At 31.5% G+C, this 22,699-nt stretch overlaps 1 protein-coding gene across 1 annotated transcript; it reads left to right on the forward strand.

Annotated features, from left to right (window-relative positions):
• The first annotated feature begins 4,543 nt into the window (after positions 1-4,543).
• Positions 4,544-8,788, forward strand: LOC132947129 (V-type proton ATPase subunit H-like). Its single transcript, XM_061017327.1, has 10 exons — positions 4,544-4,565; positions 4,644-4,719; positions 4,818-4,899; positions 6,814-6,997; positions 7,101-7,319; positions 7,694-7,899; positions 7,969-8,053; positions 8,111-8,289; positions 8,366-8,593; positions 8,677-8,788. The coding sequence occupies exons 2-10, from the start codon at positions 4,668-4,670 to the stop codon at positions 8,786-8,788; spliced, it is 1,347 nt and encodes a 448-aa protein (XP_060873310.1). The 5' UTR covers positions 4,544-4,565; positions 4,644-4,667.
• Positions 8,789-22,699: the final 13,911 nt, after the last annotated feature.

Genomic DNA, 22,699 nt, shown 5'->3' on the forward strand with positions numbered 1-22,699 from the left:
AATTGTACAGACCAGATAAAATTTGTCCACGGGCCGCCATTTGGTGACCCTGCTCTATAATGCTATGACAATATACACGATGGTCCTGACCTATAGGTACTCAGTGGTGGTAAGTATGCTTCAAATTCAATCAATAACTTAAATTTACTTTAATAAGTTATATAGTTTACCAAAATAATGTACGAATTTGAGAAAGGACTACAAAGATAAACTTACCTTCAAACACTACAAAGTTTGTTCAAATGTAAAAAATAAAAATTATCGTGTTTATTTTATGTTAATTGACAACATAAATTACGAGATATTAAATACATGTAGGTAAGTTATAAAAGTATTTTAAAATTAGCATGCTAGTTAACCAAATACCACTACACCGAAAAAAACTATTTGCGCGTTTGACAATTTTCTTCTATTGTGAAAGGTAAACCTAAGTCAGTTAGTTGTTACTTGTTAGTCGGCATTAAAGTTACCTTAAAATATCATAAGTAAAATGTCTTATTGTTTGATATTATTATGTTATAAATATAAGTACCATAAAGATATTTAATTTGAAGTGTAAGTGTATCATTAACTAATTAATTTTTTTTTTGTTATGTTGTCTTTAAATTTGATAGACAATTTAATATTTATTATTGTTAGATTTATGTAAAACTATTGTCAAACGAACATATAGGATTTTATATTTATGAATGTGATTTTTTTCTAACAAAGTTGTATTTAAGCATTACATTACACTTACATCATTACATTTAAAAGTGAATAATATAACATAATATACACGATAAATTATTGTATCTATAATAATTATGGTATAAACGCAGCGTTTTCACCAGTACAACCCATGTTCATTTAAATTTTATAACAATGTAAAATTAGGAGTAAGCGTTTATAATATTTATTTTCGGCGTTCAAAACGCGGTGTATCGCATCCGTCGTGTATAGCTCTCTATCCTCTGATAATATAAGACAATTAATTTTGAATTCGCCAGGAAACGCCCGGATATAGGCCCAGGCTTTAGTGGTTAAGAGGACGCTACACGGTAATTTGTTGTCTTCGTCTTACAAGTTCGGAACGTTTACGCTCAGCAGATCACGTTTAGCTCCGTCAGCTTAAAAATTAGAGTTGATTGACCCAGTGGCGCAACCAGGATTTTTTTAAAGGGGGGGGGGGTCCAAAAATATAATTAGGTATTTTAAATTAACATGCAAATTTAATTATTATTTTATTGTTTGTTTAATGTAAATATTGTAATTATAATATAAAACTGAATGATAGTTAAATGTAAAAAATAAAGGTAGGTATGTACAATGTTGTATAGTTTATAAAATGAAATCTAAGCGATGTTTTGTACTGCTTAAATGATGTATTATTTCCTCAGGTGTTACACTGTCTTCGTAGTGGATATTGAGAGCAGCTAATCCATTGAGTCTTCTTTCTGATGTGGTATTTCTCAAGTAACTTTTGATTCTTTTAAGTGTGGAAAATGATCTCTCCGCCTCACATGGAGTAATTGGAAGTGTGATAAGTATTTGCAATAGCTTATAAATATTTGGAAGTAACCGGGATTGCATTCATTAAGTATTTGAATTACACTATTATATTGGATATTACTGTCAGTCAAATAACGATTCCATAAAATAGTTTCTGATTTAACTTGATCAAAATCATCAACATCGTTGGCATAAAACTCAACGAGTTCTCTAAGTTTTTCTTCATCAAACGCCGAACTTTTAAGTAACATTTGAAATCCACATATTATATTTTGATGATTAACAAAACGATCATTTAATTGTTGTACAAACAAATCAAGAAATGGTAGAAACAAAGTGATTCTAAAATATTCTTCGGGATTTTTTGTTGGAATATTATTAGCTCGGTTTTTTTTGACGCTTAGCTATTCTAGGCATTTCAATAGAAAGTTAAAAATCATTTAATCTTTTATTGATCTCAACAAATAGTTTGTTAAATTCGGTAGTGGCGTTTACCCTAATAAAACTCAATTGATTTTTTACTAGATTAATATGTTCAACAGCTTCCACCAAATCAATATTTTTATTTTGTAAATATTTACAAAGAGACTGTGTACCTATATTGAAAAATGTAATTGAGAATACCAAGGGCTACATTAAATTGAGAAGATTGCAATGCCAAAAGCAGTTGATTAGCTTTACTCGATGTATCAATATCTTTCCACATAATCATTTCTTCCAAACAATAAATAATTGCAGGAAAAAATTCACTAAACGTTTCTATTGAATTATAACGTTCAACCCACCTAGTTGGGCAAAGTCTTTTAAGTTTTTCCTTTTAAGAAGCAGATTCTTTTTTGAACCTATCTTAGTTCATGATTTAGAGTAATTACTATCTTAGTTCATGGAGTAAATGCACCTATTATATATTTTATAAAGAAGAATATTTTCTGTGCTTTGGCCGGACAGTTTTTTAATATTTTCATTTTTTATAAATATAAGCGTTTTTTTAATTTAACGTATATTCTATACAAATGATGCAATGAATTTCTGGGTGCTTTTATCTAGTGCTATTTAATAGGCGATGTCACACGTTTGACAGGTAAACTGTGTAATTGAACATCCCGAAAGCAAATTATATATTATCATTTTATAACTATTAAGGCATTTTATTTAAGACGATGAAAAAGTTCCCGAAAAATTTCAATCCGGTTATTTTATTATATGAACATGATAAGACCCGGAATCAAATTATACTCTTAATTATAATCTGATATTAAATCCTCCACCGATTATAATGGTAAAATGTATAATCGAATGGAATTTCATATTTTGGAGGAGGACAAAAGGTAATATTTTTTAAATAGGTTTATTGGTAATATTTAAAGCAATATTTTACTTTCAATTTCTTTGCAATGTAGTAATAGTACAAACAGTTTAAGAGAAAATCTAAAAAAAATTGAACTAACGAGTTTTAGAATAAATAACAAGGAATGCCATATATGTGCAGTGAATATACAGATATTTTAACTAAAAAATTACACAATTTTATTAGAATGATGCTCATAATAAAGTGGAATACAAATGGAAAAAATGAAACAAACATTTAAATTTAGAGACAACAATTATAGGCAAGACAGTCCGAGAAAATAATAAAATATTTCATTGTTTTCATTGTTAAATATTTAATTTTAAGACATATCATATTTGTGTTGTTTGGATAAAGAGGTACATTAGGTAAACAAGTGTACAAAAAAATATTGTATTCAAATCCAATAAAATAAAGGTGGGTAAGTGGATGTCGCTCGGCTGTACAGTAGGTTACAAGTGGGTCACTGTAATGGATGGTGTTAAATTTGAATCCAATGATATAATATCATTGTATAAGAAAAACGATTCTGAGCGAAAACGGTTAGTCAGCCTATGATATTATCAAGTATATTTGATGATATAATTGTGAATAAAGTAATTTATATATAACCTAATACGTGGAATCTTGTTTTAAATTTACAAACCTTAGCAATAAAAGTTGAAAATTTTATACATTTTTAACGACAAAATAATCAAGGCTGGGCATTAACGAGTTAAAAATTAAAATTAAGTTAAAATGTAAAGTCAATTAACTCGTTACTTTTTTTCCAAATTAATTTTTAACTTAAAAAGTTACTTTTTTTCAAGATTAACGTGTTAACTTCAAGTTAATTTTATTTCAAAAGTATCTAAATTAAGTTAATTTTTGTCCGAAGAATAATGCAAATTTTTGAATGGGTTTTAACTTTGATGTATTAATTTAAATTTCCCCAGTAATTTTCTTGAGCGTAAAGAAAAACTAATAAACCATATTATGTGTCTGGAATTTTTTATTTTTACAAATTAGCAAATTTTAACTTTACACTAAGTTAAGTTACATTTTTTTTCAAAGTTAACATTTAACTTAACAAGTTAACGAAAAAAATACGAGTAACTTTTAAATCAATTTAACTTTATTATTTTAAAATAACATAACTTAACGAGTTAAAAAAAACGTTGACTTGCCCAGCCTTGAAAATAAGTATTAAATTTTAAATTTCATAAATTTTGTCAAAATTTGAACTTTAAATGCTTATAAAAAATAATTGTGCCTATGTATTTTTAATATTTTTCAACTGCTATTGTAACATTATATCAGGAGCCTTACATTAAATTTTCACGCTTTTTTACCTAACAAATACAAATATTTATAGAAAAAAAAACTAAAAAAATTGAAAACTGACTATTTCCGTAAACAGCTCAAAAAGAGTCAAATTATTTTCAAAATTTTATCGTATATAGGAAATGCTAATATAAACATTCAGTGAAATTCTTAAGTTTCTACAGTCATACGTTTTTTATATCTTAGTCCGTGTAAATAACGAACAAAAAACTCGAAATCAACAACAACTGATAACGAAACATTGACAGTTTGGCCAGCTAATAAAAAGAAAAATATATTCAAATGTACATTAATATTTTTAAAATAAAAAAAAAGTGCCAATAATAGTACACTTCACCCTATTCTTTAATCTATGTTCATTGTTCATACTTCATAGTAAAAAAACAACGACCACCATCAGAAGGTTTGTAGATATATTCTGAATCCACACTAATAATTTAATCTTTTTCTCGATTTCTCTCACCGAACCCACCGAATCTAGATTCTCATCAGAAATTGTAGTGGAATGACAGGAACAGCGAATATGGAACAAATTCTGCCAGCGAAAGAATATAACGGTAAGCGAATGTCCGGAATAAAAGTGCGTGTACCTCCGGACAATATTCATCACGAAGACCCGTTTAAACAATTTATCGGGACTTGTTTATGTTCGCAGATATGTATATCGCCACCTGCGTTCTGCAACAACGGGCGGCCGAAATAAGGAACCTGAAACCCAATTGGTCTTCTTATTTACAGTAAATAGTTATTTTATTCGATATCACCCCATATGTGTGTGTATGCCACGGCTATAGATAATATTGTCCAGGGGGTGGGCACTGGTGGCACGTGCCCCCGCCGAAATTTTTTTTTGCTTGTTTTATATTATATTATACGTTTGATAAAAATTAAAAGTTAGGGCTGTCAAAGCGAACCATTTTGAAGTGGTCGGGATTTAGGAAATATTGTACATCCATCGTTAGTGCTGCAGTGTGAGTTCCCCGAACGCTTTATGTAATTACTAATTAAAAATAAACGACAACTAAGATTCTTGGACCTCAGTAACGTACATACGCGCAGTCACGTCACTATATTTTGTGATAAAAAAATGTTCAATTCCCATGTGCCACGAAACTCCCAAAAAGCGGAAGAAAAATTCACCCAGCACCAAAAGCCCTAATTTAATTTTGAAAACATATTTGAATTCTCTTTTCTAGGTTATGTAGGAAATGGATTTTTGATTTGTACTTTGTAGTATTGTTTAGTTAGTATAGTACCAAATTAATTTTCTTTTTTTTTTCAAAATTCAATTTTACTTTAGTATTACTAAAAAAAAAAAATTCGCTTCCTACAAACACAGACATAAAGGGAAAAATTCTTATATTTTTTCGAAATTCAAATTGGACTTCTGGAAGCATATTTTTTTCCCGCTTATAGGTCTAAATAAAAAAAAAAAACAACCAGCTTTCAACAGCCCTAATATAGTCTTGTATTTTTGTTAGTAAATTTTAATAATATTCGAACAAAATATGGAATGTTTTGTTTACAACACATTTAGATATAATGATAATATATATTAATTAATACATTAACCTATGGTTTACAACAGGGGTCGGCAACCTTTTTACCTACACGGGCCATAATTTGTTTCAGTTTTTAATGGAGGGCCGCATACAAAATTAAAATATTAAAAAATATAATTTTAACAAATAATACTAATAATTTTACAGATAGCAACAAACAGATTATGAATTTAACATTGCAGTTGTGCTTATTAACTAATTTTTAATTAAATACATTAGTAGAGACAATTTAAAAGTTTAAAAATAATTATTAATTAATTCTTGAATGCAATTTAGTATACAAATATTAAGTTACTAGTGTGATTTTTGAGGTTGAATTTTTCCCGCCAATTCATTTATATCCGCTTTTAAATTGGATGTTGATATCCTTAAAACAGCGTTCAAGTGTTCATCGCTTAACCGTGAACAATATTTATTTTTTCGGAATTTAAGTATTGAGAATGTCTGCTCACAAATATATGTGCTACCAAAAGCAGTAATCATTTTTTTAGCAAAACTTTTAATGCCTTTAAAATCTATTTCAGAAAGACTTGAATAAAATATTTTTAGGTCATTACTTTCTTTAAAAGCATTTTTAAGAATATCGTTGTTTTGCAATTCTATGACTTCCATCTGTAAATTAGATTCAACATCGTCAATGTCGACAGAAAAAGGGTTTTGAAACAATTTGATTTTATTCTCTTGTACGTAAAAATCGTTTTCGATCATAGCTTATCTCGCATTGATTAAATATTATTTATATATTTATAACAATTTAAGCTACAAAATTAAAATTTTAAACACCATGAATTATATTTGGAGGGCCTCAGCAAAAAGTTCCGAGGGCCGCATGCGGCCCGCGGGCCGCGGGTTGCCGGTGCCTGGTTTACAATAATATTAATACATATTGTTATATTAAATGTAGGTATCATAGTTGTTAACATAAATAATATATAGTCAATAGTCATAAACAGAGTAGATACACTTAATGAACGAAGGGGTCATAATTAGATATTATAGCATTTCAAAGGCAAGAGAAAAAAAATTTTCTGGCTACGTCACTGATAGCCGTGGTGTATGCTTATTAGCCTAAGCTTAACTCTGTCGCAGGTCTCAAATGATATCGCAAGACGTGTTCGATTTCATCAGTGCCTACGATGTGACCGATACCAAAAGCCAATTTTTGAATGACAATCGTCTACAGTCGGCAAAGTCCTTCTTCAGTCTATTGGAACATATCTCTGACAAATCGACAATACAATATGTACTTGTTTTGATTGATGATATGTTGACCGTGAGTTGTTTCTTTCCTCTTAAGATTTCTGACCAAATCATTAGTCGAAGGTAATCAACAATATGGTAAATATAATTTTTTTTTCAAAAATGTTATCTCACAGAAAGACCGATCACGTGTGGAAATATTTTTTGAAGATGCTCTTAAAAAAAAGGAACAAGTGTGTGACATTTTTTTTAACCTGTTGATTTCTGAGGATGGGCTTATAAAAAATATGTCTGCTCAAATCATAGCAAAATTTGCCTGTTATTCAACTGATCTCATCAATGAAAATTATCTTACGTCTTACTTAAATTGGATTAAAGTGCAACTGCTATCTGCTGTAAGTCTCTTTAAAACAAATATGAAACAATTAATCTAGTTAGTATACTTATGTATGCAATTATACTTTTTTAACTAAAGTATTTCAACAGGGTTGGGATATTGTTCGAGATATTTGCAAAGCTGCATCAATATTCTTATGACAAACTAAGTTAGAATATTTTCGATGCAAATGTTGCCAAATAGAAATATTGAATCATTATATTTATTTCTATATAGGTATAAGTCACACATCTCACCCGTTACTAAACTAGACACCAAAAATATTTAGAATCAATTTACTTTTATTCTATGTATTTCATCATAATGATCAATTAGACTTATAATGATTTCTTAATGGTATTTTAATTTCAAAATATTGATTAATGATTTTAGAACAATGAATACATGAAATCGGTGGTTCGCTTCTTGCAAAGGTTACTTCGTCTTCATGAATACAGACTTGCTTTCATTTATGTTGATGGTATATCTACTCTTTTGAGTATATTATCAGGGCGAGCCGACAACCAACTTCAATATCAACTGATATTCTGCGTGTGGCTATTGACATTTAATCCACGCTGGGCTGAACAATTCAACAAGTTAGATTTCAATAAAAAAAAAACCTAAATTCAATAATTATTAACTAACCTGTGTTTTCTTTTGTATAGATTTAATGTTATTCCAATTTTGGCAGATATTCTTGGTAATATTGAGAGAGAAAAAGTTGCACGAATTATATTTGCTGTATTCCGGGTAAATTTTTAATTTATTAAATTAGTTAAACATTTTTTCTAATTAATCAAATTTTAGAATTTAATTGAGAGACCAGAAGATAACACTATTTCCAAAGAACATTGCATTGCAATGATCCAGAGCAAAGTTTTAAAACAACTTAATACTTTTAAACAAAGGAATTTTAATGATGAAGATATTGTTGAAGATATACAATTTTTAAATAAACGTCTACAAGCAACGGTGCAAGATCTTAGGTTTTGTAGAAGAATCTTAATTTTATATAATGTAATGCAATTCACTAGTTTTGTTTGTAACATTATTATTTTACAGTTTCTTTGATGGGTATGCAATTGAAGTAAAATCTGGCCAATTAGAATGGAGTCCTGTGCATAGATCAGTACAATTCTGGCGAGAAAACGCATCTCGTTTAAATGAAAGAAACTATGAACTTTTGCGTATCTTAGTGCAGTTGTTGGATACAAGCAGAGACCCACTCGTTTTAAGTGTTGCTACTTTTGATGTTGGTGAATATGTAAAACATTATCCCCGTGGAAAAGAGTGAGTATAAAATTATATATTTTACTTTTATTATAACAAATTTATTTATTTCATATTATTGAATCTTCTTTAATGTTTTACAGCATTATTGAAAAGCTAGGTGGAAAACAACTTGTTATGAAAATGTTAATTCACGAAGATGCAAATGTGTGTTATGAAGCACTAATAGCTATGCAAAAATTTATGGTTGTCTAATGGTAAGATTTTAAATCATAAATTGTTGGTTAATAATTTAAATTAATATATTATTGATTTGATTTTTTAAATTTATTTTAGGGAGTATCTTAGTCCTCAGTTGGGGAAAGAAAAGTGTACCAGTACAGACATAACTACCGCTCTTACAGGAAAAGATAAAAATAATTTATACAAAAAATTCTTCAATCATCAATAATGAGAGTGATTTCTGGTAGAATTCTTAAGTTCGTGCATACTGCATTACGGCAATGGGGAAGTATTTTTTTTAATTCCCGGTTGGTTTTTTTATTTTTAACTATTTGAATAAACATTTAAAATTTAAAATTTTATTAATTTTTTTTCGATTTACTATCGATACACTCAGGCGATTTTGTATGTTTTTATCAAGTTTATAGGAATATGCTGGTGACTATTAGACAAATTTCTTTAAATTATCAACTATTACAGTATCTATCTAGAAAGCCATGTGCACTCTAGATTTACTTTCATCACGTAGAGAATTTCCCTCAAAAATGTTGAACTGCACAAAACATTGAAAAAAAAAATTAGCACAGAACGGCGCGAATTATAGATTGTCAACAAAAATTCGAGACAGACAGATTAACTCGTAAACAAGTCGACAACTCCGATTTATGGATAATTTCATCATTAATGTACGCCGTTCTGTGCTAATTTTTTTTTCAATGTTTGTGAGGTCAGGAACAGAACACGGCACCGGCGGTCGAGTGTGGCCTGCGGCCTGCGTGAAGACCCGGGCCCCGACATGGATCGCACGAGCCGCCGAACGCGTCGTCATTGCTCATCCTGAGCCTTCATCGTCATTGCCATTACAGAATACGTATTCCTTATCGCAGAATATGAATCTTGGAAAAAAAAATCCCCAGACTACAATATTAGGTACTCACAACCACATGCAAATTATCAACTATTACAGTACCTATCTAGAAAGTCACGTGCACTCTAGATTTACTTTCATCATGTATAGACTGTAGAGAATTTCCCTGGATTTTCGAATATGTACCTACTATAGATGCTTCGCCTCTTTCCGTAACACAGTCGAAAAAATTAAAACCATGAACGGATACCAGTTATACGCGTCATACCACGGCCGTTTGAAAAACAGTCCCCCGGTTAGGTTAGTTAGGCCATACCCGGTATGGTAGTTCGCCTATTACTAAATAGTACCGAAATATACCGTAAGCTAATCAAGTTATTTTCATTTTAAAACTTAGATTTACATTATGGTTAATAATTTATTAAGTTTACGTTCTGTTTTTGTTAAAATGTCTTAAGTATTTCACTTTTTTATAGAACAAATAAAATTTTATTGACATTCATGGAAAAAAAATAAACACAATTGGAAACCAAAAATGTCCGTAAACAGTTCAAAATAAATCCAAATAATATTAATAGTACATTTTATCGTGTATAGAAAATGATAATATAAACAACCAGTGAAAATTTCAAGTATCTACGGTCATTTGTTTTAAAGTTACACCAACAACCAAAATCGATTTGGTCGAAAACCGATTTAGTGTAAAAATTCCCGGCGCTTTTTAACATTAATGGGAGTATGGGATTTTGACCTTTCCAATGCACCAACTAGATTCACTTTGCCATCGAACAAGATACTGAAGTTGAAAATCGAAGAATTATTTCGACTACTTATCGTGTACACAAACAAATAAAATAAATAAATAAATAAAAAACACATCATTGCAAATTCAATACATTCATTTATTTTTATTTATTATATTAATTTAATCACTTAATCAATAATTGTGATATTGTTGGTAAAAAAATATTAAATTGTAATACGCATATGAAATAGTGAAAAAAATACAGCCGATGGGGGGGGGGGGGTCAAACTCTAAGACACCCCCCCCCTATAATTATATAATTCTAAAACACTATATACACTAAAGATGGCAATTAGTAATTACTAATTTATTACAATATATCTCTTACGATATATAAAAATGTATCGTGTCACAATATGAAAAATGTATGTCGCCAAATACCACCGAAACGGCTTGACCGATTTTAATGAAATTTTGTATGTATTTTTAGTAGGTCTGAGAGAGTGAAGTAAACTTTTTTTGATACCTCTAGGTCCAACACAGGGAGGTGTTCAAACGGGGATTTTGAGATTTACAGTGGAAATTTGTGTTTATAAATGGTTTAAAGCTATAATAATAATTATTATTGGTTGCCATTGTTTAATCGTTAGTTAAATTATCAATGACATATTAGTATTAGTATTTTATTTGTATATTGGTTAATCAGGCATGCATCAAATTCGATTGTCGCATATTGCCAACCAATATGTTTCACTTATAGCCTCTCATCGGTTGTCTACTTGATATACCGTTGCAAATTGTCTGCCTACCAGGGTGGCTGAATTGCACTTACTGTTGCGAGTTACATCCAAAAGGATTTGAACAATCACAATTTTTTAAATAGTTGTCATTTTTTAATAGCAACGAAGTGCATGGGATCAGCTAGTGTGTTAATTATAATATTATATACTTTCAAACTAATATTATGTACTCTTACTTCTTAGTGTACCTATATTGAACTACATTAATCGTCTACCAACTAACTCCTATTAATTCATATATATGCATATTATGATATATACCTACTTTATATATCATTATTATGTATACATAAGGCATAATGCATATGCATAAGCCATATAACACAGTATAACACACCATTTATATAAAAGTAAAATTACTAATAGTTTTAATAAATACCTATGTCCTATACCTATTTATTATAAGACAATAAGACATTAAATAAAAGGTTGTCAGTTTAAGTAGGTATATATTATATAAATAAAATTTATATAATGTAATATTAACAATATTAACCAACATAATATTATTAAACGCTTTATTGTTATGTTGTATTGTCGTTAAATAATAATTTAAAAAATCTATGTATAATAGATACAATTAATGATGAAATATAGTAGAATAATTAAAAAAAAAAATTATCAATAGGTACATTCACAAAGTAAATGTATAAGTTGTATATAATAATAATAAAGAGAAAAGATTAATAATTCGTAAAATTACGTAAAAAAAAATCGAAAAAAAAAATGCAAAAAAAGTCGGGTACGGGCGGCAATGTTTAACCATACGACATGAACTGCTGCCGCCCGAAGTGCGTACTGACAGATGAACCCGCACCCATGGCTAAATACACTGGTATGTTCATCGGCGTAACTAGGGGGGGCTTAGCCCTCCCGTATTACTATTTAGCCCCCCTAAAAGGTTTTACTTTTCAGCCCCTCTTTATAGACTCGTGGTTCAAACCCAAATCCTTATAAAGAAAACAAAATGTTTAAAATAATCAATAGGTAATGATTATTATATTACATCTCCCTATATAAATCTAAAACTATAAAGCAGAGACCCGTTTGGCGATTTTTTGTACTAGCGTAAGAGACGGCCAGTGAAAAAATTCGATGGGCGGTCCCCCAGGTCTCTGCTTTGTAATAATAAATATCAGAAAAAAAAGGTATTTTTACGAAGAACTTAGAGATTATAAGTTTGAAGATGTATAGAAAATATTATCAGAAAAAAAGGTATATTTACGAAGAACTTTGTATTTTTATATTTAAAGATAAAAACTAATATATTTTATTGATGTTAAATTATGTTAATATATAAATATGAAAGAAATTAATTAATTATTATACATAATAACATTAGTCTTAACAATATTTTCGATTCATAAACATTTTTATTTTTGTAAATATCACTTAGCATAAAACTATATAGTGTTGTACTTCACTCAGACTTATATTATACCCACCAACACACACTATAGTTATAGCTTAAAGGAGAGTTGTTATCACTACAATTTATTTTACTATAATAATATATTGTATCGTTGAATGCAATTATTTGTTTGCTAAATAAATAATATATTATTATTATATGCGTAATTATTATGGTATTATTGGTGTATTGTTTTGGGTGTTCGCGTAACAATGCTTAAAGGATTAATTAGTATACACATTGTTGATCGCTGCACAAAAGGACATAATGATATGAAAAAAAATAATATCGGCAAACCTAGGAGCCATTTCTTAGATTTATAAATTAAGATATTTAAACATGAAAAATAATAAATACCACACGAAATTATTAATAACTATCCAAGTTCTCTAACTGCAGATAATCGATAGGTTCGAAAAAACCAGCAATGATAACAAAGAATATATTGACACCTTTTAAAAGTACCAAGTAAATGCAAATGCTATTAGAAATCGGCTAAAAACTCGAAGTCCAAACTACTATAAAACGTGTACGCCCGTACTCGAAAAAACACACGTCGTTGTAAAACAATTGATACATTCATCGTTCCGCCCAGTGAATGTAAAAGACTTCACCTAAAAGTATAAGACGAGCACCAATACAATTCGAAAGACGAATCCTCGTTAAAATGATATTATATTATAGGTACCTACCCGTAGGCATAAGTACGTATCGATAATAATGATGTTTGGGAAAATAAGCCGTTAAATAAACGACGCGGTCGTACTCACGCTGGCTAGCAATAAACGACGTCGTAACCGTCGTCTAGGCAATGTTTGTATTTTTCGGTGACTGCTTAGACCGAAATTGTTTTTTATAACTCACTTACAATTTTGTCTCCAACAGTATTAGATACTTGTTTCATACTATACCGGAAAAAAACACTGTTAATAAAATAACATGGCCACGACGGAGATCGATATAGACGCAATCCTGAGGGAGATGATTCACAGTCTTATTGACGAATTTTTCGTCGACGAAAATCAAGAGCATATCGATGAAGAGCAAGTTCCAGAGGTCATCAACAGCATGAAAGACCGAGCTTTAGATGATGTCGTGAACACCCTTTTGGGTGAGATAGTCGAAGCTGTCTGCGTCAAAGTCGACGAAGGGCAACATTTGGATAACGGCAAAAATCAAGGAGATATTGAAAACGAGAACCATCAAGAGCCTATGGACGAAAAGGTTCCAGAGGATATCTATGACAAAGAAGACCCAAATGACGTCGTAAACACCCTTTTGGGTGAGATTGTTGAAGCTGTCTGCGACGAAGACTCATCGGAGGCTATGGCCAGCGGAGACGCAGAGACAGTTAAAGTTCCGGAACAGATGACAGAGACACCGGCCGAGGGCACAGAGAGGGACGGAAATGGACTGGACAGGATACCTGAATCGGAAGCACCGAAACCAGCGGACCCCACACCTCCACGTGGACGCGCAAGGCGAATAGTGGCCACCACGTGGAAGGGTGTGAGGCGGGTCACACGCCTGATGCTGTGTGGATGCCTCCGAGGAGAGTGAAGCCGCAGTCCACCCCTCCCTCCTCCTCGGACCGAAGAACACCAGACAAGACGGCGGCGACATGGGGGATTGATACGTGACAGAGCACTTTACGGTGTACGGCGGTAAGTCACCCAGTACGTTTTCCGGTCACCCGCGGAAAGACGAGGTCGTGGTCGATGGCGTCGCGAGCTCGCGGTTGCCGACACGCGAGACCATCTGTGGCTGCTCGGCGATGGCCCAGCAGCGTAGGTCGTGAGAGGAGCGACGGACGGATGACGACGACGACGACATACGACGGCTAGCTAGACCAACGTGGGCAACGAATAACGATACCGCCCCGACGGTATTTCGACGATAGCTGCAGCTTGCAAGAAGGCGACTCGTGACGGCAGCGGCGGAGATCTCAGAGCACGATGGGTGAGCGATAGAGCTAAGGTAAGCTATGGGAACACGGACGTCGCTGCATCGCCGACCCGCAGAAACTGGTCAAGTTGCAGGGTTCGGCGGTGCGCGACCCCACGGCGGAGGGGCCATCGGCGCGGCTGACACTGTGCCGACGGGACCCCAGGACGAAAATCATGGAGAGGATCAGGACCGCGCCGCGTTGTGGTTGCGGTCCGCGGATTCTCTCCCCTTTTCGTCCAGTGGTGGTCCCGCCGGCCGAGTCGGAAAGCCAGGACGAAAATCACGGAGGGTATCAGGACCACGGTGCGTTGCGCTGTGGTCTGCCGATTCTCTCCCCTTTTCGTCCAGTGGTAATTCCGCCGGCCTAGCCGCGCCTTCGGTCGCCGCTGATTCCACAGCCCCAAATAGCTGTCTTCGCTCGCTCAGTGCTTTGGTGTCTCCGTCGTCGCCGTCACAACAGTCGTCTTCAGCACCTGCGCATCGTCGACGCGCATGACATCGCGCACTAGCCGCTTGCCGTCAATCGTCGTCCAATGTCGCTCCCGCGGCCTTCGCAGTCGGGTCCAACCCGCCGTCACGATGGTCGTCACCCGCGAGCAAACGCGCCAGCGATCACACTCGTCCGCCTTAGGGACCGGCCGCGAAAACGTATGGAGGTGACCAGTGGCCTTTGCATCTGCACGCACCTCGCCATCACGTATCAATCCCCCCGCTTTTGTGTCTTGTCTGGTGTTTTTTTTTTTTTTATTATTAATATTATCATTTTTTTCATGTTCAAAATTGTTAAATTTTCTGACCACTTTGCGTCAAACCTTATCTTTCGGCTCAACAAACATACATTTTTTTTTGTTTATATATTACTACTAATTCAGACCATTTTGCGTCAAACTACTTATCCTTTGCTCACCAGCAATAAGTTTTTTTTTTATATATGTCATCAGACAATTTTGTGTAAAACTTCTTTCGGCTCAAAAAAAATAAAAATTATGTGGTTAAAATATTGTTTCTTTTTTTCGTATTAATAGTGTATTTGAATTTTTATTTATTTCAACAGAATAATAGGTAGAATAAAAGGTACTGTTATATTAATATAAAATATAAACCTAACTATAAAGCAGAGACCCGTGTGGCGCTCCTTTGGCGATTTTTGAGACGGCCAATGAACAAATTCGATGGGCGGTCTCCCAGGCCTCTGCTTTCTAATATTATATATCAGAAAAAAAGGTATATTTACGAAGAACTTAGAGATTATGAGTTTGAAGATATATAGAAAATATTATCAGATAAAAAAAGGTATATTTACGAAGAACTTTGTATTTATATTTAAAGATCAACACTTTTATATTTTATTGATTAGCTTATTTATTAATCTATTAATATAAATAATTTAGTTTGTGTATGAAGATATCAATCTTTACACCCTTTGAGGACTTCCTGCGTCCTCGCTCGGACCTTATTCGCGTTCCCCGCTAAATATACAGGCCGCGCGCGGTCGTACTTTGTTCCCGGCGTGCCCGCCGCGGCAGAGATAACGTGCAAACCGAGGCCGCCGTCGCGCGTGTTTATCGATAATTTTTTAGAAAAGTCAAAACTAAAAATGTAGAGTGCCTGTCTACGGATTACGATACGTCGTGAAGACACATAGGTAAGGGCTTTTGTATTGTGAATTTCTCAGTTGTATTTTCATAATATCTGAAATTTTTGACGACGTATTAAGAGCTTATAGGATAGGTTTCATGGCATATTTTAGAGAAAAACGTATTTAAGGATTACTATACAATATAAATTAGAATAAACTGTAAGTACAGAAATTCAAAGTTAATTATAGAAACACATTCCGTATTTCTTATACATTTATTTTGTATTTTTAATGATGGAATATGTAGTATTAAATATATATATATATATATATATATATGTGTATAATAAAATAATATTTTAGTCGTCGTTTTTAATATTAAAGTAATTTTACCTATTATCTCATTGGTTTTTATCTGGGTAGTTATAAATGTATGCAATATAAAAACGTGAAAATACCTATAGGCTATATAATTCGCTTTTATAGTTGAATTAATGAAAGCTCAATAATTTACCCTAATATTTCAAAAACCACAAAACTGTGTTGGAAAATACGTGTAACATCAATTTAGGACGTTTAAAACAGAAACAATGATTCGTTTACTGTCCTTATTGATATGGTTTCATTTTACAAAACGTAACATTATAATAAATTAAATCACACATTAAGACAAATTACAATAGGGAATATAAATATAAATTATATAACGTGCCTACTTATGACATATTTTAAGCGTCGTCAATGGTACTCATTATTATTGTACAGGTTAAATTATAAAAATAGAATAAAAGCACAAACATTATTTTTATTAATGCTATTTGTAATATTCATAATTATTATTTTATGTTACAAATTATACGTTCATTGCTTATTAATTATTATTAATAAATTATGTTTATTGATATCATATTTTATTTTATTGCAAAGTTATTTGTTTTTCGTTTATTGATTTAAAAAAAAGTTAATTTTTTTATACAACGCTAGCCTTTTCCAACCCAAAACTAAATTATAGGATATAGACGTATAGTGTTAATACTTCATGCAGTATTTCCATATAAGTTAGATTCGAATGATATCAATTTTTAACTTTAAACAATTTACGATACATATTTTTTGACATGAAAACGAAATAGACTCTAATAGTGAAATATTATAAAATTAAAAACAAAATAAATTAACTTAACTTACTTTTTAAAATGAAAAAGTAACTCGTTAATTTCACGTTAATTAAGAAATAAATCTAGTAAGTTAACAGTTAAGTAAATGAAAAGCCAAAAGTAACTAGTTAAATTAAAAAGTTAAAATTAAATTAACTTTTTAACTCGTTAATGCCCAGCTTTGTTTAGATTTGTATGAATTTCATCCTCAACAATAGTCAATATTATCAATTATTTATGGTACATTATAGGTATGTATTTCAAATGTCAGAAAACTGGTTTAGCTTTGGGTAAGGCACTAAAGATTTTCAGTATTTTGTTTTAAGAAAGTGTTTGACATTTGTCATTAATTGACTGCTTACTTCTGTAATAATGTTATTATCAATCATAGAAAACAAATTATTTTCATGATTTTAATCACATATATTATACACAATATATAAGATAACGTTTTGTACGAAAACCACATAATATATTAAATACATAAGTAATTAATGTAATAAATAACATATAAATACATGTATACATAAAGTTGAGAACATTTTCCTAGAAAGATTATTATTATTTGACCGTCATTGTCATGTGAACTACTATAATACCTATTGACAACATTAAATTACATTTTGGCGCGCATTCTCGGATAATGTGGACAGTGACGTTGCAAACATGCGCAGAACGAAGTTGAGAACATACCCATGGGCGTAACTAGGATTGAATAGTTACAGGGCCTAGAGTCCTAGAAAACCAAAGTGTAAAATACACCGTGGAGCACAAGTTCACCGCGTGCCGCATTTGGGTCGTACATACTTTGAATCTTTATTCAATGCCCTTTCGATTAAAAATGGTTTTGAAAATATAATTTTTAGTGTTCATGCCGAAAAATCGCTCCTAAGTACACCGCGTAGCCGAAATCTTGCAGTATCGTAAACATCGTATAGTTAAATCGTATTTTTTTTTCTGGAGCTGAAGTCCACCACGTGCCGCACTTGGGTAGTACATATTATGAATCATTATTGAATGCCCTTTCGATTTCAAATGGTTTCGAAAACATATATATTTGGAATCCACGCCAAAAAAGCCTTAAAAAATATACTTATAATTTTGAATCTATGTTGGTTACCCTTTCAAGTACAAAAGGTTTTGAATATATACATTTAGTTCGTTTTGAAAAAGCCGTCACAAGTACACCTCGCAGCTGCATAAATCGTAATTCGTAAACATCGGATGGTTGATATCGTATTAATTTTTTAGAACTCAAGTCTACCGTGTGCTCTCTTAGAAAAGTGCAAATGTGGAATCTTTATCTGATGCCTTTTCAATTAAAAATATACTATAAATTAATTATGGTGTTCATGCTTCTATGCTTCATGCAACTTCTAATTATTAAGGAGGATTGTTATTTGTAATTGCCTTTTATTAGGATAGTGAACAAGTAATGATATAGCCGCTACTTTACGTGTATTGGTAGTATTGGGAAAAAAAATTGAAATAAAAAAGGTTTGTTATTAAGTGATTCCAAGAATACCTACTAAAGGTAATTTTTTAAAAGCTATTGCCTATTTGTAATAGTTTGATAATTTATGATCATAATGCGAGGTCTTTAACACATAAATAAATAGAATCAAGTTTATTGGTACTTATAGTATGATTTAATTATACTGGGTGACATTTAGATACCTAAGTTTAAGCTCATTCCCCATTGTTGACCCTGTTTACCAAAATGTTAAATTAGTTTTGTAGAATATTATAGATCGTTGGTGGGTTGTTTCTGGATAATATAAACTTTGTCCGTATGGCTGATTTGAATTGACTATTTTTATTGCACCCGAAGACGATCTTATCACTTGTTTTTAATAATTGTATAGGGATTTGTATTTTTATTTCCATACAATATTTTTCAATATTTTTATCATCCCGTTATTATTGCACTCTATTGATACCTAAATTAACATTATAAGGTGTATATTAGGTGGTATTTGTAAAATAATAATTTTTTATGGTATTATTGGTACTACTTCGGAATAGTAAAATACTTTAAAATGTTTCACCATGTTATATTTTCTAATCTTAATCATTTTTTTTAAATTAGGTTAGGTTAGGTTATTTATTCAAAAAATGTAATTCAATCAAATTAAATAACTCAAATTTTCAAACACTACCATCAGCACCATTAAATCTTTCTAGTTTCTTTATCCTTAAATGCAATAACACACTCTCCAGTCATATCCCATTCTTAATAATACTTCAATGTCAAACACCTCAGGTATAAGCCTCGATTCTACTTTAACTTTCCCCCTACGACGGCAAACTAATCCCAGTGCATCCCGAGGAGTCCCTAGAACAAGCCGAACTGTATTTTTTAACGTAGCCTCTGGTCCCCGATCAACTTAAAATCAAATACATTAAAGAAAAATTTGTAGGTGATGCCCATCTCTGGTACAATACCCTACTGCCTTCACCCTCAGTATACCAAGATTTTTTAATATTCTTCAGAAGCCACTTTTGGTCAAACAATCATCAACGTTCCCATCCGCAATGAACTATACTAGTCTTATTTACATAAAGATAATGACTCCCTACAAGAACATAAGCCCGTTTTCTAAGACCTCCAATGGATCAGGCTGATATGGTTATGGACCACGGTGGGCATAGTGGGTAATGACCCTAAAATAATAAAAACAATATATTTAATAATCCAACTGGTGGCTATAAGTATAATATAGTTAAATACGAATAGAAATACTAGGTAGTAAATACTAAATAGATTGTAATTTTCGATGTAGAAATTGTTGCATTTTCAATGTTTCAAATAAACAGTACAATAAAATTAGTTCAGAACATTATATTATATTATGAATTATAAATAATATATATTAATTATTAATAACTAATAAGTAATCATTAATTAATGTACAATATACCTAGTGAAGATAAGATAATTTTTATATTTTATTCGTTTTATTTATTCTGTGGCTAAACAGTAGGTATACACTATAAAGTATTGATTGAAAAAAAAATAATCACCAAAATATTATTAGTTATTCTTTGTCGAACTGTCGTTAATCGTTATTAATTATTACTTATTATATTGAGTACGAACAACGAATACCTATTTGAATTAAAAAAATACCAAGTTATATCTGATTGACCATTTTTACATGCAAATAAAGTATAAAATAGTAAATTACATAAAAAAAAACTTAATTTATTTTAGATTCTGAATAGAATAATGTGTTCTTTTTTTATTATTTTTTTTTGTGTATCATACCCTTTTACTACAAAAAAAATAATTCAATTTTCTTCTACAACATCTTTTTTGGTTGGAAAGTGAATCTAGTTCTGTACTTTTGGGGTCAAAAGTAATCAGAAATAGTTAGGAAAAACAAACTACAAACGAGCAAACGAGGTAGCAGCAAGAATCCAAGCTGGGAATAAATGTTACTATGGACTTACTAAGGTACTAAGCTCACGAACAATATCGCGAAGAATGAAAGAATAATAATTATATACGTCCCTGATACGACCGGTTATATTGTATAGATCAGAAACATGACCACTTAGAAAAATCCAAGAAAAATGGACGAGCACAGTTTCATTTTGCCTACTACCGTTGAGCCGTTGTGCGTAGTTTTATTTTTTTCACAAAACCATACAACTATTTAATGTAACCATTATAAACGTATCTTTTATATATACGATTAAAGTCATTAAACGACCAACGAGTATACATTATATTGTGAACTGTGACGATTGTTTTAAGTTTTTGTTATTGTTGCCTATTTGCCTATGTATTTTACTCTTTAGTATGTTGTATGCCTAATGCCTTGTATTATAATACCAGTCTAAGTCTTGAATAAGGTAAATATCTGTATTTTGATTATTATTATTATGCTTATGCCCTTCTTATTTTTTGTATGACTTTTTATAACTTTTATGACATTATAAATATATTTTCAAAACAAAGTTCACGTATAAAATTATAATTTTTTTTTTTTAATGTTAATTAATTTACATTAATATATATGCTTGTATTGAAAATGTTTTTGTTTTTGTTATGTTTTTTAATAAACCACCCCATATCAAAGTTAACAGTTATTCTTAAAAGAGGCCCTGCTTAAGGAACAGTGCCCCAGGGGGCCAAAAACATAAATAAGTCTCTGATGTTAAATATATCTTTGTAAGTAAATAGTAATTAAAACAAAACAAAAAAATCAAGTTTAAAAAAAAAAAAAAAATGTGGTGACCTTTCTGATTTAAAACTCGGTTGACTGGCACCTTTTAAAAATTGCAGAGGCACTCTAGGCTGCCATAGAACCAAGAAGACGAACGATATTTAATTAAAATACAATTATCTAGGTATCTATATAAAATGAAAATCATTAGAACGAAATAAAAAATAATTTCATCAAATTCAATTCACTCGACCAAATCTACGTATTACTTGAATAACATTCAAACGTCAATCAGTAACACACTGACACAAGTGAGTGGTGAGTGTCATATTTAAGTTTTCCATCATTAAAAACAATGTTTTTCGATGGGGAAACCATCCGATAACTATTTAAGGGTGGGGAGGCGGTGTATTATATCAACAAAAATGATTTCAAAAAATCCTAAAACTGGACAAAATGTTGGATCATTATTTGTTGAGGTACATCAGTTTGGATCAGTGGCGTCCGCAGGGGGGGGGGCTTAACAAGCATTTTTCTAAATTTTTTTTTAAAAATCATAATCGTATAAAAGCTTGCAAATGGACATACGCTTCTATGTGGAGGCGATGTTGTACGGTGAATTAATTTCATTTTTAAATAATTAAAGACTGGTGATTAATTTATTGACTATGGAGGTGTGTCAAAATCATTTTACGTAGACGTAGGGCATTGTGCTTTGTCTTCATTGAACACAGCCTACTGGCTGTATCATAGTGCTTCAAAACATCGTGCTGCCATGAAACGATTGGTCCGAGAATGAGTCCGCCCGAATAATCCAAGTGATCTGAATAGTATCCATAGAGTATACGAAAAGAGATGTGTGCATTCCCAGAGGAATGAGAGTATGCCGAGAGGAAAAAAAGTATTCCGAGAGGGTTGTCTCCGTATATAAGGCATAGCGAAGTTTGTCATCCCCACTCATTTGTTGCGCAATATCTGCATTGTCTTGTGTGTTCTTTCATATTATAATATATTGGTATGTGTTTGTAATTGAACGATTAATGTATCATGTTATTTATGGATGATCGAAATGAAATTATTATTGCGTAATACTCATGTTAATCTAGGTCGCTAGATATTGATTATTGGTAGGTACGTAATGTCAATTTGTGAATTATGAATTTGTATGATTTAAGTTGAATGCAATGTTGATTTCTTTATAGAAATAATTTAATTGCGTTATATGTGCCACGCCCAGGTAGGTATATTCATATTGGAAATTCATC

Source organism: Metopolophium dirhodum, chromosome 6 (genome assembly GCF_019925205.1).
Source record: "Metopolophium dirhodum isolate CAU chromosome 6, ASM1992520v1, whole genome shotgun sequence".
Classification (NCBI taxonomy): domain Eukaryota; kingdom Metazoa; phylum Arthropoda; class Insecta; order Hemiptera; family Aphididae; genus Metopolophium; species Metopolophium dirhodum.

Excerpts from the sequence above, each read along its gene's own strand:
- LOC132947129 (XM_061017327.1), top strand. The coding sequence starts at position 4,668 with ATGACAGGAACAGCGAATATGGAACAAATTCTGCCAGCGAAAGAATAT. Across the intron at positions 7,320-7,693 it reads AAGTGCAACTGCTATCTGCT|AACAATGAATACATGAAATC; the intron begins GTAAGTCTCTTT and ends TAATGATTTTAG. Across the intron at positions 7,900-7,968 it reads TGGGCTGAACAATTCAACAA|ATTTAATGTTATTCCAATTT; the intron begins GTTAGATTTCAA and ends TCTTTTGTATAG.